General features: G+C 39.7%; 2 protein-coding genes across 2 annotated transcripts in view; one reads left to right on the plus strand and one right to left on the minus strand.

Annotated features, from left to right (window-relative positions):
- Positions 1-20,313, minus strand: part of Gtf2f2 (general transcription factor IIF subunit 2) — a 120,044-nt gene that overhangs the window by 51,452 nt on the left and 48,279 nt on the right. The window contains exon 5 of the mRNA XM_021635067.2: positions 2,913-2,994. Within this exon, the coding sequence (XP_021490742.1) occupies positions 2,913-2,994 (82 nt within the window). The remainder of the gene's footprint in view (positions 1-2,912; positions 2,995-20,313) is intronic.
- On the plus strand, positions 16,629-20,251 carry Kctd4 (potassium channel tetramerization domain containing 4). Its single transcript, XM_021635066.2, has one exon. It carries the CDS (start codon positions 16,817-16,819, stop codon positions 17,594-17,596), a length of 780 nt encoding a protein of 259 aa, XP_021490741.1. The 5' UTR covers positions 16,629-16,816; the 3' UTR covers positions 17,597-20,251.

Consider the following 20,313-nt stretch of genomic DNA (forward strand, 5'->3'; position numbering starts at 1 on the left):
TAAAAAAAAAAAAAAAAAAAAAAAAAAAAAAAACAAAAAAAACAGTACTTTCCTAAATGGCATGTGAGACTCTCAGCTTTCAAGGCTATTTTTCTGATTCTTTCACTTACCAAGTATTTACTGGCTGCTTATTGTGTGTCATGAAAGAACTAAACAGTTACACACCAAAATTAAAGCCCCCCAAAAGCAGTAAAATCCATGTTCTTGTGAGACCTTCAACTGCAGTACAGAGAAGTTGGCAGTAAAGCTCCAGTTAAGGAGGGGCGATACATACAATGAAGAAAATAAGAGCAGAGAATGAGGTAGGGTGGTCAAGATGGGCCTTAATGAAAAGGTGTATTTGAGAAGACATTTGAAAAGAGAAAAGTCTAATGCAGGCTGAAAGCCACAGCCAGCACAAAGGGCCCAGGATGAGAGCAAGGCTAGAGAGTTCTCACAGACTCTAGCTGTGAGACTGAGTACTTGGTGCAGAATGAATGGGGAGGGGGAGAAGACACAGGACGGAAAGAAACTCATAGAGTATAGGCTGATGTGGAGGACTCCAAGGACCATTACAAAGACTTGAATTTTATTCTAAACAAGTCAGGAAATACTAGAAACACCAGAAGGAAAGGAATGACAGGACCAGAGTTTAAAGGACCTGCTACTGCACTAGCTACTGTGCTGAGGAGACAAGAGTGGAAAACATGACTCAGAAAAAAACGGATGGCTGCTTCTGTGGCTTGTTTGAGGCAAGGTCGGACTATAGAAACAAGGATTTTGAGGTAAAATCTGCAAGATTTCCTGACACATTGGCTGTGGGGCGAAAGGTTTTTGGACCACGGAGGTGGGTGTGACATGACCTGGGTGAAGAGACTGCTGGGAGTAGGTTCTGAGGGAGAGATCTGGAGTTGTTTCTGACATACTGGAAATGTAGTGGATATTCAAGCAGGCACATGATCTATAATGTACATGTGTGTAGAGTGCGCGATAGAAGTGGCACCTGTCTTTATGACAGCTCATTTATTCTGACGGTTCTTCCCACCCTCATCTTTTTCTACTCAGTCAAAATAATCTCTGCTTAAGACTGATGTCATCTACACTGTGAAACACACGATCAGCACTTCCTGAATCACTTTGTTTGCTTCAGTCACTTAAGACTAAAATATGAATACTTGGCCATATAGCGTATTTTTAAAGCCATATAATTTTCATTTTCATTTTGGTAGAAGGCAGACATTCTGCAAACACAGCAGGTGGCCTGCCTGCTCTCATCCTCACATAAGTCCTTTAAGGAAAATTAAAACCATAAAAAGAGATCAACAAGTAGCCCAATACCCAAATTTGTACCTTTTCAACATTTGCAGTTATCTGAAGATCATTTTTCTAAAAGGCTTGTATTATAGCATAAACTTTACAGGCTGCAAACAAAGAATGACATATCTTTTGACAGTTTTACAAAGCTAATTTTCATATTAACTGTCATTCTTTTACTTGCCCCAGGGAGGTATTTTAAACTAGGGGAAAGATTAGACAAAAGAACAAAACCACTTCTAGCCTTTTTGTGCCACTTCCAGGAAACAGCATCTAACGTTATCAAGAAAAGGGGGGAAATTTACAATACAGTGTGACCTTAAAGTTCCAGGTAGGATGTTGGACAGCCAGAAGGCCACTTCTTGAGCAGTACTTTCTCAGGGAGCAGCACTGCATGGCTACAACCATCCCATAGGGGAAGTTGCTTAGCAACAGTGTCTGCCCCATGCACAACTGTTTCTCTAGTGCCTAAAATGTATCTTACAGATAGTACCAAATGAATAAATGTGTAGAATGGTGGGATGAACAATTCTAATCTCATTATGCTGAAATATATCAAATAAAAATCAAGAAGCTGGTATAAATTTCTTTCAGGATTAAAGAAATGCTGATTCAAAGCCATTGTCTTTAAACAGTAATCACAAAATGTTAATGGCATATAAAAGTGGGGGGGGCTGAAGCAAAAATCTCATTAACAATATACAACTTTACAAATTCTCAATAGACTAAAAACAAGATGATACTTTGGCAATCATACTTGCTTTTTTATACAGTAGTGTGATACATATTCGGTGTAGGAAAACTACAGCCTTTGAAAAGAAAACAGCACAAAGACCTCTGCAACATGCCATCAGAGAATCAAGATTTATGGGTGGAGAAGACGACTTCATTGGTAAAGCATCTGCCAAGTATGAAGACTTGAGTTTGCTCTTCAGAACCCAAGCAAGGGTGCAATACTATGCCAGTGCTGGGAGGTGGACACAGGTAAACAAATCCCAGAACTGCTAGCCGGGCCAGCCCACTTAAAGCAGCACATTCCACGGCAAAGGAGAGCCCATCCCAAAAAACAAGGTCTCCAAAGCCAAACCAAAACCACCACAAAACAAACAAACAAACAAACAAACAAAAATGACAGGTGGAAGGCACCTGAAAATACCATTCAAGGATAACCTCGGACCTACACATCACACTCATATAAACACACACACTTAGGCATGTGTGTGTGCTTACCTAAGTTCAACTAGGAAAAAAAATACCCTATCAACTCTGATTTCAGAATGCAATACAGCAGGTTAAAGTGCCCTCAGCAGCTGGTTCTGAAGGCTCTCTAACAGAGACACTCTACTTGCTTCTGTTTTGTTTTGAGACAGGTCTCACTCTATAGCCCTGGATGGCCTACAACTAACTCACTATGTAGACCAGGCTGGCCTCACTCACAGAGGACTGGTGGGATTAAAAGTGAGTGCCATCATGCTGAATACTTGGTTTTGAACCTAAATTGTTGGAAGTGAACATTTTAAACACAACAGTGGCTTGTATGTAGCCAATACGAAATCTAACACGTGTCCTACGCCCCATGAAAAACATCAAGTATCAGTTTAAAGTTACAATACACCAACCTCTTTAATCTCATGTAGTTTTCACTGGCAGCAGGTCTGCATTCCGCTCTCTGTACCACTATTCCTTCCAATGACAGTTTATCTTGAATGGAAAGGGAAAAATGTATTCAGAGATAATGTTCATTGTTTCAAGATGGCATTTTGACACGTAACTAAAACATAATTCATAGAATTCAAGGAAACAAAGGAAAGTAGTAAGCTGATAGCAACATCACTTATCAGAACAGAGAAACCTCATTCTTGGTGAGCTGCAAACTGGAACCTTTCTGGATTGTTCCTTGAGCCACACTGCCCCTTGCCAACAACAGCTTTTATACTCTCAGCCTAAAGAGACCTAAAAGGGCATTCGATCTAATTTTTAAAAGTGGTGGATTCCATCTGTATTCTGAAAATACAGTATATCTAAAGTGCTAAATCAAAGGTCCACACACATACAAATGAGGCTCTACAACACCCTGTGGGAAAACAGCCAACTAGAAAAATACTGTGAAACTGGGCAACTAATTTTCTAGGTTGTCTGAGTATGCTGAATCGGAGTGTTTCAATGTGAATGTGTAAGCTGAGGATGGCACATTTGTAGTCCTAGCACTGAGGAGGAAGATAAGGATGATCACATATTTTGGGGCAGCCTTGGCTACATAGCAAGACTTTAGCAAACAGTGAACCTACTATGAGTATTTGTCAAAACAGAAATGCAATTTTCTTTCTTATAGTGACCCTGACTTAAAATCCAGGAAAAGCAAAAAGCCTGGACCTTGCAAGTCCACTGGCATCAGGCACTGTGGCAGAGTGAAGCTGATGGACATGGCCTACTCTGTGAGAGGCTTATGAATGCCTCTCAGAGACAGCAGCTTTACGGCAATCTGAAAATCTAAGACTCTGCTTAGAAACAGCTTCTGGTCAGTCAATTCAATGAGAATTCACCTGAGCCCAGAAGAGACTAAGAAAATCCTCTGACTAACCAGAAATGCATGTGATTCATCTCTTCAGGGTGACCTACTTCATTCATTCCACTAACTGTCAATGACTACTATGCAAAGGCACCATGAGGCACTGTAGAATCAAGGGTGATTAAGATACAGCACTGTCGACAAGCCGCCACCCATTTGCTATACGAACAGTGACACATCGAATAAAATATGGAACCACATCTACACAATTTACACTAGAAAATCTTCTAGCGACCTTCCTAGATTTTTGTCTTCAAAAGTCAAGGAGTTACATCTTGTGGTCCTAAATACTGATTATGAAACACACCATCTGAATTACAAATTCTCAGAGTACCTCAATACACAAGCTCTTCAGCAGAGGTACCTGGAAAGAAGTACCTGGAAAGCACAAGACCCACACCTACTTCACACCACACTGTCCCAGGAAAGAAATAGTATACAAGCCACGACTCTTTACACTCTAAAGCTAAAAGTAAGTTCTTGTCATGAGTGACTTTGAATGTTCTCAAAGCAAACACAAATCTTATATCCCAGTTCATCTCTGCAGAAACCAAAAGTCTTGAACAAGAACATGCTTCAGTCCCACAATAAAAGCAAAATCTGGGAAATTCTGGCTTATCACATGTCTTAAGTATATGAGAAAAAGTCCAGCACTAGACAGGAAATTGATGCTTTTCTAAAAAAAAAAAGTCTGGGCTAGCATCCCCGATAATAATTTAATCACAAATCCCAAGTATTTACTAATGCTGAATGCTAAAATGGCTATCTTTAATACCATTTGTTAATGCTCCCCACCTATTTAGCAGTACCTACTCCAAGGGAATACCCTGAACTTAATTATTTTTATTAATTATTTCAATTTACATTTCGGTCATGGGTCTTTTGCTCCTCTCCTCCCAGTTCCACCCTCCCTCCCACATCCCCTCTCTATTCTTCAGAATAGGGAAGCCCCCACTACCCAGACACCCCAGCTCATCTATTCACATGAGGACTGTGTTCTTCCTCTCCTGTGGCCTGGTAGTAAAGTCCCATTAAGGGAAAGTGGTAAAAAAGCAGGCAACATAGTCCATGTTAGATATCCCTTACTCCCCTAACTAGTGGGCCAATATGAAGCCCAAGATGCCCATTGGACTTATCCTGAAAGGGTTCTGCTGTCAATTTTCTCCACATATGACACCTGCGAGGGTTCAAAGGAAGTTCAAGGCCCATGCTCATTTCAATTTGTCCACTGATTTCTATTCTTCAGTCAAGGCTCCTCACACAGAACAGTACTGTTCACTCCTCCAGACCACACTTTTCTGTCTATCATATCATCTTTTCAAATCTAAACCTATTTTCAAATGCTACTCAATTTGAAAAGAAAGTCTTTTTATTAGCAATACCTCCCCTCCCCAGAACTGGCTGGTGTTATTTAGCTCCCAGTCTGCTTCCCGTTATTTCCTCTCTTAAATTTAAAAGGGCAACTTACTTTGGGCATGGCCTCCCTAAAAACATGATTTGCCTTTCTGAGTGAGGATTGAGCATCTTACCCAGGGTCCTCCTTCTTGATTGGCATCTTTAGGAGTACAGATTTTAGTATGTTTATCCAGTATTATATGTCTAATATCCACTTATACCATGTGTGTATAAGTGGATATTATACCATGTGTGCCTTTCTGTTTCTGGGTTACCTCACTCGGGATGATCTTCTCTAGTTCCCACCATTTGCCTGAAAATTTCATTATTTCCTTGTTTTTAATTGCTGAGTAGTATTCTATTGTGTAAATGTACCACAATTTCTGTATCCATTCCTCAACTGACGGGCATCTGCTCAATCCTCATTCAGAAAGGCAAAGGGGATGGACATTGGAAGAGGGAGAAAAGAGGGAACAGGACAGGAGCCTATCAACAGAGGACCCCTGAAAGACTCTACCCAGTAGTGTATCAAAGCAGATACTGAGACTCATAGCTAAACTTTGGGCAGAGTGCAGGGAATCTTATGAAAGAAGGGGAAGAGAGAGAGACCTGGAGGGGACAGGAGCTCTACAAGGAGGGCAAAAGAACCAAAAAAATCTAGACACAGGGGTCTTTTCTGAGACTGATACTGTAACCAAGGATCATTCATGGAGATAACCTAGAACCCCTGCACAGATGTAGCCCATGGTATAGCTCAGTCTCCAAGTAGGTTCCCTAATAATAGGAACAGGGACTGTCTCTGACAAGAACTCAGTGGCTGGCTCTTTAATCACCTCCCCATAGGCCACAGAGGAAGACACTGCAGCCAGTTCTTATGAGACCTGATTAGACTAGGGTCAGATGGAAGGGGAGGAGGACCTCCCCATCAGCGGACTGGGGGAGGGGTATGGGAGGAGATGAGGGAAGGAGGGTGGGAGTGGGAATAGATGAGGGAGGGGGCTACAGCTAGGATACAAAGTGAATAAACTATAATTAATAAAAAAATAAGTTAATTTAAAAAAATGATTTGCTTGCTTTTTGTTTACAGCTAACACATACTTCTTAAAGCCTCATGGGAACATGTACTTGCATTTTCCCCACTGAACGTGCATCTTTTCTTCCACAGATTGCTTATAATTCAAGGGAAATATATAAAATATAAAGTTCTAGCTTAAAGCCCTCTCTTGCATACAATTGCTGGTAATTACAAATTTTACACATCAATACAGAAATCTTTGCTTAAAACCGTCTTTGGACCAATTTGAAAGAATGCGAATATTTGAAAAATAATCATTTTTACTCTTAAACACTTACTATGTATTTATCAAGTGCCTATTGTGTAAAAGGCCATGCAATGCACATCAGTAATAGCAGAGATAAAGGAAGCATGCCTTTTGTGGTCAGGTAATGAAGAGTTGAGTGCAGCCACTCTCAAATGTTTGTTCTGTACCATATATTCTCAAAATGTATAGATGAAACATGATTTTGTCATCCATGCTACATACATATATCAAAACAACATGCAACATAACCCAAACAAATTGGTTTTATTTGTGAATTTACAAAAAAAATTTCAAATTCAAGACATTTACATTGCCTTTTGTTTCGTTTTTGAGACAAGGTCTCTCTATGTAGCCCTGGATGACCTAGAACTTGCTAAATAGACTGGGCTGAACTAGAACTTGCCTGTTTCTGCCTCCCAAGTATTGAGATTAAAGGCCTGTGCTATCACTGCTTGATTTAAAACACTGCTTTGTTTTAAATGAAAAAGAAATATAGAAATCCTCAATAATTTCCTTTTATTTAACACAAACTCAATTCCTATTTCTGCCTGTATATGTGATGGTACAGCACCCACAGGCCCGAGACCTCAGGTCCTCTGGAGCTACAGTGGGTTGTACGCCCCTGACGTGGCACTAGAAACAGAAAGCTGGTTCCCTGACAGAACACCAAGTTCATAACCACTGAGCAATCCTCAGTCCTGTATACCTGGAAGTTTAATCCCCTGGAGCTAGAATTCCAGATGAGCAAAGTGAATGCAGGGATACGAACTTGGGTCCTCTGAAAGATCAGCAGGTGCTCTTTCCTGCCAGGCCCCAATGTGACTTATGTGACTTAAGTGTGGATATGTAAAACACTAGAAACAAAAAAAAAAAAAAGACTTTCTTTTTGGAAGAATGTGAGGTAAAAGAGCTGAGCTACCATGACTCTCCCCAAGCAGCTCCCCGACCAGATTCAAGTCTAGCGGGATGAGGAAAAGGGTACACAGCAAGCCTAATATAACAGAAACTGGACATCTTCTTTTCCAGCTTAACATAGGTGCTCATTCCCCACTGTTAAATACCGTGACAGACGCCCGAAGCTGGCCACACACTGGTGGGTAGTGGGTTACTCTCAAGCACTCCCACTCCCACATACTTCTGCTCAGACCTGTTGATACTAGCTTGAGTAATTATGTAATTTGATTACCCATCAGATAACCTTATTAAATTAACAAAAGTGGTGTAGCACCTGGGGCTCTTTCTATAAAAGTCTTTTGTTAAACACTTGTAAAGGTAAATGCTTTTAAACCATACTTTCAAATTTGTCATGAACCCGGAGATGGAAGACAAGTACACATCTATAAAGATTTGATTAGTGTTACTGCACTACTTAAGTTCTTCCTTTGTGGCTGAAGAAACCAAAACTGATCCTTTAAATTTCCATAAGGAGAAAGCAGAAGGTGAATTAGCATCCATGCTATAATCAAAGCAAAGCTTTATCTTTCATTACTAAAGAAGCTAAACGTTTTAAAGTCCTAAGGTAAACTATAAGAATACTTATTAATCGCATTTCTTTTCCTTTCTTTTCTTTGAGGCAGGACTCGCTGAGTAGCCCTGAAGCTTGCTAATGAAATGGTTGCCTACCATCTAAGTTAACTGAACAGCTGGCCTGTGATGTTACCATGGGGCTCTATTGTGCACAGTGGCTACACTAAGACTACAAGTGCTACAAAGCTGACACACAGAGTTAAACACAGAGAGAAATTACATCCAGCTGGGGATCAAAAAGAGCTTTGCCAGAAACCCTGACAACTGGAAAGGGTTTAGAGAAGGCAGGGTTAGGGATGATAAGGGAACTGGAACAGCCTTGCCAGTAGCTTTTGATGGGCCCTACATTCTTGGGATTTTTAGCTCAGAGACCCAAACCACCAATGCCAAGGACGACAGGGTCATGCCTGCAATCAGCAAAGAGGATAACACAAGCTCATTCTACTGAGAGCCTTGAGTCAGTTCTTAATCTTTCCTTCCCTAGGCCTCAACATTTGTTCAACTCTTCTGTGAATAATGAGGCTTTAAAAAAAAATCAAAAAAAGTATAATCGGAACAGAGAGAAAATTAAAGAGCAAATAAACAAAACATATCCTGAAAACAGATTTGTAGGCCCCTCATGCTGATTTTGTTGAATCAGCACGAGTGGAAGAGAAGTAAATAGTCAGAGCCAGCTCTAGCTTCAGCATGTTAGACTAGCAAGTGATCAGGAAGTGTGCGTGTCAGCACTGGCATGTGGGCAATGACATCAGCAACGTTAGGAAGTCCTCAGGCATCCAGAAGTTAGGTATTCATTTCCACAAGACGACTCAGGATCCATTTGCGTGTGGATGGCTTTCAGGACACTTCCAACTACAGCTACAATACAGATGAGGCATGATCTGTATTATAAGATCTGGCATGATCTTCTAGACTTTTGAAGTGAATCTTATAAATCACGCCTGTACCTATGACTTTTGAAGAGATTACTTCTAATGATGTACATCTAAAAGGTAAATGATTTTAAAATTCCCAGTATCTCCTTTCTTCTCGTTTCATATATTTTCCAAGCAGGTTTTGTTTTGTTTTTTTTGTATATCTGGGTGGGGCCACCTGGCACTTTAATAAACCAGTTAAGTGAATTCAGTAGCCCCTATTATTAAGAGGTGGAAGGTAATCATCAATAATTTTTGAGTTGTTATTTTGATCTTACCTGACTGTTAGGAATTTGAGATAATACATGTTTTCTTATAATACCATTAGAATCAATGTGTTGAAAATTCCCAATTTAACATAAAAACTTAAAAGTGTAGCTGATAACTAGGCTCAGGATTTAGAGAAGAAGCCAACTTCTACTGCTTCTTTTCTTTGTGGATGAGGAGAAAGAGGTTAGAGTGCAGACATTCACATAGAGGCTGGGGCCCTGCCTAAGAGTACATGTTGCTGATAGGCTGCATCTAGGAGCAGAAAGGAAAACGGTTGTTTAAGGGTGTGAAAGACGATTATCAAATGTGTGAAGAAGTTTGGACAGTCCATTATCCTATAGATGCTGAACAGATTTATTTATTCAGCCAAAGGATAACATAATGAACCAATGTTGTAAAACTACCACATTTGTATTATTTTAGTTTCTTCTAGAAAGTTAAATTCACAAGTCATTGTCTCACTAGACTTCAGACAACAAATGATTAAGTCAACACAAAATCCCTTCAACACAGATGTGGACATAATGCTACAGAGAGAGAATTTTTACTCCCAAAGTTGATTTCAAGAATATGAAATAGAGGCTGGGGAGATGGCTCAGTGGGGAAGGCACTTACTACACAAGCATAAAGAGCTGTGTTTAAGTCTACACAGCCCATGCAGAGCTACATAAGGCAGTGCATGTCTCTATCCTAATGATCCTAGGAACCATGGGAAGCAGCAACAGGAGAATGCCCAGAAGCTCATGGGTCAGCTAGCCCTGGTGTACACTGTGGTGAGCAACAAAAAGAGACTGTTTAGAACAATGCAGAAAGCAAGGACTGACACTTGACCACCAGAGGCAGTCCCTATGCTCCACATATGATCTGTGATCTGTGAGCACAAACACATTCACAAACGAGTGTACACACGTTCACACGCACACACACACACACACACACACACACACACACACACACACACTCCAAGTCAGACGGGCACAGGAGTCTGCCTGAAATTTGGTAAGTGCAGGTTTGTACCTCAGTAAATAGAGCAGAGCAAAAGACAGAAAGACCCAGCATCAACCTTTGCTCTTCATTCATATGCATGTATCCCTACATATAAATACACATAACTTGTGCACAAACCACACATATACAAAATAAAGCAAATAAAATCTAGAAACCAAAGACTTAGAAAAATAAATATTTTTTTATATGTAGAAATACTATGCTGTAATAACAAGGGGGCAGGAAAGTCATTGTAATATAGGACAGACTGACTATCTGAACTCAAAATACCTGGGGACAGAAGGGTTTCCAATTTTAGACTTTCATAGATTTGAAATATTTGTGTAGGCTTTCTCATTTAAGCACACCTAATTCAAAATCCACAAGGCAAAACTTCAAAATCCACCTTGGATTTCAGATATTAAGTTTCATAAACTTTGAATTAGGCCCTGATTAAAGGACCCTACTTAGCTTTAGCTATTTGAAACTAGAGGAATTAATTCAGCCCTACACATTGTTAACCACTTGTATCTGTTACTCTCACCTTTAATAATTCTTGTTCTATCTCTCTTTTTTAAACATTGCATTTATTCGTAAAAGTATGAGTGGTTTGTCTGTATCTAGATATGCACACACATGCACACGGTCCCCTCTGAAGATGACAGGGCACTGGGTTCCCTGGGACTGGAGTGGCCAGTTATTACCCATCATGTTGGTGCTGGGAATTGAGTCTGGCTCCCAGAGGAGCCAGTGCTCTTAAATTGCTGAGCCATCTCACTAGCCCCAAATAACTGTTGTTCTCTTTACCATGTGCAATTAGCGACGGTAGTTGAGTTCATCATGATTTTCAAGATACGATTAAGAATTCTTCCAGCCAGACAGTGGTGGCACATGCCTGTAATCGGGAGACAGAGGTAGGAGAATCTTTGAGTTCTAGGCCAGCCTGGTATGAACAGCCAAGGTTATGTAGGGAAACCCTGTCTCAAAAGAATTCTTCCGACTCCATGGGTTAGAGCTCCTTGGAGAGCCCTGGCCTCAGCTACATGAGGTAAGCACCACGCCAGCACATGTTCTCCCCCTCACCTTCGGCCAGAGCAGCAGAGCTAGCCAACCACAAACTGAAACCCTGTAACTGTGGGCAATAGAGCTCTCCTTTCCTAAAGAACCAACCAACCAAAAACTAAAACAAGTAACAAAACCCAACCTCCTTTACGTTAAGATCCCTTAGCAGGGCATGGTGGCAAATGTCTTTAACCCCAGCAAATCCCTGAGTTAGAGACCAGCCTGGTTCTGAGGACAACTAGGACCACATAGAGAATGTTTTGCTTTCCTGCCTGAAAGCAAAACAAAGACAAGACCCCTCCTTAGAGCACAATTTCCTTAACTGCTAGTTCTTATGGTAGACTATCAGCACCCCTCTGGAGAACTTTGAAAACGTGCTGGACTCATTCCCAAAGAGCCTCCTTTAGCTGCAGTGTGTGGAAGGGAGGTGGCACTTCCACAGCACTTACTGATTCAGTATTTAGCAGTCATCTTTCCTTCTTTCGGCCTGCTTTCCTCTTTCTTTCATTCCCATTCCCCAAGCATTCTCTTCTGTATTTTTCTGAGCTATGAAAGGCGTGTCTCAGAGTTGCTTAAAAATGACATCAATTCCAATAGTCATCATTACGTAATGTACCACTAAGGAAACAAAATGCTGGCATTATTTTTTGGCAAGCCAATGAGTCTAAGAGAATTTTAGAAATGTTAAAAGTGAAAAAATTGGTAGTATAACTTCCTTCATCCTTAATCTACTACTCACAAACTTTATGAAAATTTTCAAAAATCATACCATTCATTAATTCATTCATTCATTCACTCATTCCTCATTCACTCATTCAGAGATTATAGACATGGTTATTAAAACATCTACTTCCCAAAGAAATGAAATTATACTTTGCCATACAGAACCACAAAAATGAGTTTTGTACAATATTTATAACTCTAGAGTCGATCAATGGCTGACAAGATATGCTTTACTAATCTGGGTAAAATTAAAGGTTTAAGTGGCCACACTTAAACAAACAAACAAACAGCTGGAGATGGTTCAGGCAGGTAAAGGAGCTTGCCACTAAGCATGGTGAGCTGAGTTCAATTCCCAGGATCCACAGATGGAAAAAAAAATTGATTGGTTCAATCAATTCCCACAGTTGTCCTATTTATTAACTTGGTATGTGATGTGTGGGCCACAGCTTGAATGCCCACAAAACATCAATTACCAAACAAATAAATTTAAATAAATACAAATTAGAACAAAACAAACTTCATTAAAAATAATTTTAAAGCTTAACTCCTACTTATAAGTGTTACTGACCGATTCATCTACCAAGTATACACAGAAGAGGAATAAGTAAGATTTAAAGTTGTCCAGACTGCCTTTGTAGCAAAAAACAAGAATGTGGAATGGAATTTTACCTGAGCTTCTCAGCTAGTCTGTCATTTTTTATCTGCTCTTTTGACAGAACACTCCTGTTTTCTGTACTCTTAAAAGGAAGCTTAAAAAATTGCCAGCACAGCCGCAAGCCCTCTGCTTCTGTGGAGAAGCACTGCAAAACCATGTAAAGTAAGTGTTCATGAGGTGTCAATGACACATTCTCAAGCTCTTCTGGCCAGAGATTATGTCTACTGAGTTTGAGGAAGGTGCTGGTCCTCCGCATAGCTTGTGTGATGCTATGGCCAACTGGCTCTCACTGTACTTGTGTACTTGTGTCAGTACGTGTTCAGTCCCAGGAAACATGCAATGCAAATAGATTTTATATTTCAAAATGCAACTAAACTTTGACATGCATACAGAACTAGACTCACATGGAAAAAATCTTGGTTCAGTGGTGTGTTACTTTTTAATACATGAAAAGGCTAACATAAAATATTCATAGGCACTATGAATGCCTCTCACAGCCAATGCTTTAACAGGAGGCTATGGAGAAACATGCCACATGTCAAAAAAAGAAACTCAGCTCGTGAAAGCTCAGTAAAGTCAAAGCACAGATCAATAAACTGGAAACAGAGAGAGTGGGAGTCACAGTCAGGGAGGAACAGAGAAGATCAAGGACAAATTGACAGCTATAGTTGTTTTTACTCTTCTAAGGTCACAGAAGTCACCACTGCAAAGGATAAGGAATATAAGCAAACATGTAAAAACAACCAAAAGATGTGGCAGGGGTGCAGAATGTGGAGACAGGGCCTCTTTCTATTAATGGACACTCCTGAGACCGCTCTACTTCCTGAAATGAACTGTCTGTACCTCACAGAAGTGGGATCTGCTGAGCATGGAGGCATTAGGCTCTTCTTGTATCTGTCAATTAGGAGGGAGCTTCCTCTCATGGTACAACTTACAAATTGAGTGTGCACATATTATAGTCATGTCCTATATCAATCACTTCCCATTAAGAGTTGGTAGAAAAGATGGGAATCCCTTTCATTATTAGCCTAGAATAAATTCTTCCTTCTACAGACAGTAGATGAGCATTACCTCATAACAGGAAGATTCGGCAAATAGGCCTGGGCCTATTTAACTATAAGAAATGCTCAAACCAGGGACTCATTTAAATTCTAAAAGTTGCTGAAGGGTTTTTTGTTTGTTTGTTTGTTTGTTTGTTTTTGTAAGATTTGTATTTGCGGTGTTTATGTTTCCTTCTTTCCCCTTTAAAAAAATTTTTTTTTATTTAGAGGTAGGACATTACTGTGTAACCCAGGATGGCCTTGAACTTCTGGCCTCAATTTCTGAGAGCTGAGGATAAGAGCATGTACTACAAAAAATTAAGGTTTTAAGGAAAGCAGGGCCTCTACTCTTCACAATGCTGTTTTCCTGCCTATAAAGTTAGGTAAAATCCTCTACACTGATGATCAAAGGCACCAATGAGCCAATCTCTGGTGTGTGGTTAGGCTCTTGTGATAGAATTGCTGGATTGTCTAATTCCACTTTATACCTGTAGTGAGGCAGAGGAACAGTCACACAAACAGGGACATATCTGGTATTGTTACACAAGTGCTATGTTATAGTTTTAGAGCTAACTGACTACCTACAATAAGCATCTATCACAGATAAACACAGAAGAGTCCACATGAACCAAGCTGGCAAGTGTATCACAACAGGCAGCAATAATCAAAGGAAGCCTGTAATTCCCTGAATGTAATCATCTGGCTGAAATGGCAGTAACATGGACAAGGTAGCATCTACCAGATAGCAGTTTCTTTTTTTAAGATACAAGAGGGCACAAGACACAAAAGGGAAGTCCTGTGGACTCACACTCCTTCTAGGAAGGTACTATGAGAAGGCACCAGTCATACTACTAGTGGCAGCCACAGCCGGCAAACAAATGACAGACAGGTTTACAGAAGCGGAGAGTGAGGCGGTGTTCAGGGTAAGAGGCACATGGTGGATGAGTCCTCACACTGTATCACAGCAAGCCTGTGAGCTAGGTATGGTGTCTCACCCTGTAATCCCAGCACTGAAGAGGCTGAAGAAGGGAGACTATCACTACTTTGAGGACAGGCTAAGAAGTGAGACCCTGTGTCAAAACACAAACAAGCAAAACAAAGCAATACAACACAGCAGGCAAGACTGCTAACCAGTGGTGCTGAAATTCTGGCAGCAGAAACCGTAAGTGGGCTTCAGGTAAAAGACAGCAGACTTACCTGCGTTCCTACCTGCTTCCCACCTCCACAGAAACCTGTTTTCTAGCATCAACCACATCAAGGCTGTCCCATGAAGGCATCTACAGGCAGGCCAAAGAAGCAGAATATGCCAGAAAACCTATCCCTAAACTATGCTCACACTGCACTGACTCAGGTGCCCAGTTAGCTTATAAAGAAAGGATTACAGGCTGATGTTAATCACATGCAGTAACAAAGACTCCATGATTTCCAAATGGGTACCCTCCACCCAACTATTCAGTTCTTAAAATAAGCCACACCCATACACAAACTTCATTCTAACACACACACACACACACACACAGTGTATCAGAATGTAAGAGCACATGCTCCTTAAATGCTACAAGGCTGAGGGGATGCATTAGTTTACGGCTTTGCCAAAACAAGTTGCAAAACCCCAGATAAAACACTAAAAGCTTGCTGGAATGCAACTTCATCTTTGATAGAGCAAAGAAACTGAATTTCATCATTCTACTTGAAAACATTTATGCTTTACATTTCTAGTCCAAATTTCAATTATTTTTGATAACCTTGGTATTAAATGTTAATTTATTATCTGCTATAAGAATATATAGTTTCAAATAGCTAATGAAAATTTAATCCTATTTACAGAAAAATAAAAGCTGGGTGTTTTTAAAGGACAATTTACTCTAATACCTTTTAACAAGGTACACATAATTTAAAAATAACAATGCAACACAAACACAAGTGACTTTTACATAAAAGCCAAAGCCTTCCTCTAAGAGCAACAGAGTTCCTCAGGGCTGTTTAGCAGACAGGCTGCTGATGATCTGTACTGGGAAATGCACCCACATTTCTACCACAGGGCTCCTAATTCTACAAGTGTAAGCTCAGAATCCTAAAATGCTTTGTTAGGCAATTCTTCGGACAAAGGAACAGGGATGCATTCCACACACTATTCTATCACTCTTTGTGAAACAACACACAAACCCTAACTTGCCCATGGCTCTACTATTGGGTAGGCATTTAGAATCATCTTTCTGTCTTCCCAACAAACGTGCACGTACATGGCTACAGTATTCTCTGTAGTAACTCAAGACTGTTCAGCACTGGAACAGGGTAAAACAAGCTCTTAAATTTCCCAGAGGAAATCGTAACCAATAAAATGTGAATAAATGCTACAAAGTCAGCCTACATGACTTTTAAGCTTGAAATAAAAATATGTAAATAAACAACCTTTTGTGAAAAGAAGTTATGCAAATTTCTTCTCATTTAGCACAGAGATCCAATCCAAAACATTCAACTAACTCCAAATGCAATGTCGCCACAGCAAGCCTAAATATTTTTGTCTGGGTCTACCTCCCTGCAAACACTGGACTTTTATAGGAGAAAATTCTATATGCTGGTTTCTTTTCACCTTAGGTTTCACATTATGATTTACTTTTAAACAATACCAGTGCAACACTTTCCAAAGGTAACTCAGAATTAGCTTTGCTTGATTAAGCAATGACTTAGATCTTTAGAAATGAACAGAAATTCTCATTTACCTGGGAACTAAACTGGAGTGGCAGTTTAACTGGTAGAAGAAAGTCAATTTACTCTGAGGAAGTCAAAGAACAGACACAGAAATCCTTTTGCAACAAATCCCTTCCCTGATACAGTTAAATGCAAATTCTCTTTTCCGTCTTACTCCAGAAAGCTCCTGCATGCGTAGCTGACACGCCACCTACTGCAAAACCCAGCTGCCGGCGCAGGCGGTGCTGCCAGCATTTCATTGCATCGCCAGGCTGGGACGGGATAAAGGCGTGCTTGTGTGGTAGTGTTTCCTTTTAAAAGGAAAAAAAATCTCCAAGCCAAGAACAAGCTGAAATAGCATCCTGAAAATGGAGCGTAAGATAATCAGAAGAGAAAAAGAAAGGGAGTACGAAGGGAGGCACAACAGCCTGGAAGATGCTGAGCAAGGCAAGAACTGCAAATCCACGCTGATGACCCTCAACGTTGGTGGATATTTATACATTACTCAAAAGCAAACACTGACCAAGTACCCAGACACTTTCCTTGAAGGTATTGTAAATGGGAAAATCCTCTGTCCATTTGATGCTGAAGGCCATTACTTTATAGACAGGGACGGGCTCCTCTTCAGGCATGTCCTAAACTTCCTACGGAATGGAGAACTTCTATTGCCCGAAGGGTTTCGAGAAAATCAACTTCTTGCTCAAGAAGCAGAATTCTTCCAGCTCAAGGGGCTGGCGGAGGAAGTGAAATCCAGGTGGGAAAAAGAACAGCTGACACCCCGAGAGACTACTTTCTTGGAAATAACAGATAATCACGATCGTTCACAAGGACTGAGAATCTTCTGTAATGCTCCTGATTTCATATCAAAAATAAAATCTCGCATTGTTCTGGTGTCCAAAAGCAGGCTGGATGGGTTTCCAGAGGAGTTTTCTGTGTCTTCAAATATCATTCAATTTAAATACTTCATCAAGTCTGAGAATGGCACTCGGCTCGTCCTAAAGGAAGACAACACCTTTGTCTGCACCTTGGAAACTCTTAAGTTTGAGGCCATAATGATGGCTTTAAAGTGTGGTTTTAGACTGCTGACAAGCCTGGACTGTTCCAAAGGGTCAATTGTTCACAGCGATGCACTTCATTTTATCAAGTAATTACCTGTCTCACGAACAAAGGCAACAAGCATGCAGCCAGCAAGCTTCAGAAGCCACAGAATCAAAGGCATCCCAAACAACGTGCCCAGCTAGCTCATCCCAGAGTCCGGCTGCTGATCAAGTACTGTGAGCTAACGGTATGTAAATCTATCACTAAAGATGTCCTTCTCTGGGGTATTCTGCCATCACACTTCCACCTACAGTGAAGCTGTGGTCTTCTACACTGTAAATAAAGACAATGCTTTTGCTAATCATTATTATTATTATTTTGCTTAAGCTGTCTTTCAATGAGAATGTCTTGGGTACTTGCATCTATCACTCACTGTAGCAAATGCTAACAAACAGTTCAAAATCCTTTCTACTTAGAGCAAAAATCTACAAAGAAGCCGAACTGGTAAAATAAACAAGGAGAGCAAAATAAATGTACAGAGCTACCTAAAGCAGGGGCAACAGTGAATCAAAACGGGATTGCAAAACACATTTGAGCTACTGATTTGACTTTTTAAATAGCAGGCATCAAACGCTTTATTACAGCTCCTGTATTTCATACAAGAATTATGGCTAAATTGATATTTTGCTGAAAATTCCTAAGACACTGCTTGATGACAATAAAATAAATAAATAAAAGCACTGTTAGCTTCTTTGCTTGTATTAATGACTGTAATATAAGTTACATGTGTCACTTTAAACACAAATAGTGCCACTTGATGATTGTGCACAATATTCTGCATTGATGCAATCAACTGTTGGGCTGTAGCACCTGGCTGGTCCTGCAAGGGGCAGAAATGAACAACTGTACTTTCCGGCACACTGTGCTCCTGCACGGCATGGGTAGCTTGGTCCCAGCTAGGTACATGGCATTAGAATGGAAGAGCCCATTTTTACAATCACTCTATGTGCTCATTTTTCAAAATATTAAATGAGCATTATTCATCAATACTCTTAAAAAAGAGCGCTACTGTTCCATTAAAAATCTATTATCTAAAAAAGTCTTTCAAAAATTCATACTAAAAACCAACAAAGTCAATACCACCTACTCAATTTCCATGTTATACTAAAAATACTTGGTCCGATGCTAAATCTCAAAGTCACAGAGTTGTGTTGATTTTTTCTATTTCATGCTAACATTTACAGAAACTGTAAACCTTACTCTATAAACGACTGTTTAAGGACTAATCTCCCACTTAAACTCTAAATGTGAGTGCACACTTTGTCCACTTACTCTGCAAAGAGCGCCTAATCACTCCTATGGTTTCTAAGAACAAATTGTCTTAAATTTAAAATAAATAAGCTGGAAGTGGTAATTCATGCTTGAATACCAGTAGTTGAACCCCCTCCAGCTGAAGCAGGAGGATTAACACAAGTCTGAGGCCACCTAGGGCCGTGAGGCTCTTTCTCAAAAAAGACACAGCAAGGGAAAAAAGGGGGGGGGGGTCAGGGAAGCAATCATTAAAACTACAACTAAAATCCAACCTTAATTATAATAAAACCAACAAAACTGTTGATTATCTCAGCTGAGTTTAAGTAGTTAATCATATATTACAATATTTTGATTACATATAAAATTTAGAATAATGCTCATTATTATTAGTAACTACTATTGACTTTCATTTACAAGATCTAAGGAAATATTAAGGCTGCTTGTACAGACTAAAAGAAAGCCTTTAAAAGGTACTGTACAAAGTCCTTCAACTTTCAGTGTCAACTACATAATTTTCTCTGATGTTACATCAGAAAAAAAATGCTTTTCCTAAAGTATCAAGTTTTCTTAGTGAACCAAATATAAACAGTTTAGTCAGGACTTAAAGGGACTACTAAAAAAGCGTACAATTTGCCAGTGGCTGTTACTCAACAGTTTACAGACCTCCTTAGCTTATAAGCTGACTTTTCCTTGGCATCTGGATGTGGTAATGAAGATTACTGGTAGTGATTTAATGTCAGTCAACTTTTTTCTCTATCAAGATTTCACTCCAGACAATAAAGACACACTGACATAATCAGTTACAGGACATGAAGCGAACAAATCTTAGAGCTGCAAGGAAGGCTTTTCATGACTTCTGTTATGAACCATCAAAGGAATCAGGATCATGTTTATGTGGCTCTTTAGATGAATATTCACATCTGAATTTAAGTCCTCAAACTGTAAGGCATCATAGTAATCTACAACAATTAGTCTACAGAAAAACATGACTACACTGGGGTTACCTTGTACCTCTTTAGAAATGCATCTTTGCAAAATCAAAATGAACTGTATTTACAGATTTAAGTGCCTAAATGTTGTGCTGTGGGTATACAGAAAATATCTAGTTTTAAATTTTATAGTCTTCTTAAAACATTTACAAGGATCTTCCACTTACGATATCTTAAAAACCTCGATTTCCAAGAGCAAACCTTCCCCAACAATTTTGTTTCAATGAGTGTATAATTTCTTTCTCATAAGCAAATGTTATAAAGAACTCATCAGCATCTCTTTATCTTTTTAAAGAAAGGTGATAAAGGCTATTTACTACACTTTCCAGGACCTCAGCATACATTCCCCTGTATCTACAACTGGCCCACTCAGTGATTCTTGAATCTAACTTTAAAAATATGAAAACAAAAATGTACTTATGGCTTTCTGCTGTATTGTAAAATGTGTCTGTGCAGCATGAAGAATGAATGAAACACAAGACTTCAAATCATACAAAGCAGATGACTCTATAACCAGCCTATAAAAA

This window comes from Meriones unguiculatus, chromosome 9 (assembly GCF_030254825.1).
Source record: "Meriones unguiculatus strain TT.TT164.6M chromosome 9, Bangor_MerUng_6.1, whole genome shotgun sequence".
NCBI classification, from domain to species: Eukaryota; Metazoa; Chordata; class Mammalia; order Rodentia; family Muridae; genus Meriones; species Meriones unguiculatus.

Coding starts and splice junctions, on each gene's coding strand:
- Kctd4 (XM_021635066.2), top strand. CDS start 16,817: ATGGAGCGTAAGATAATCAGAAGAGAAAAAGAAAGGGAGTACGAAGGG.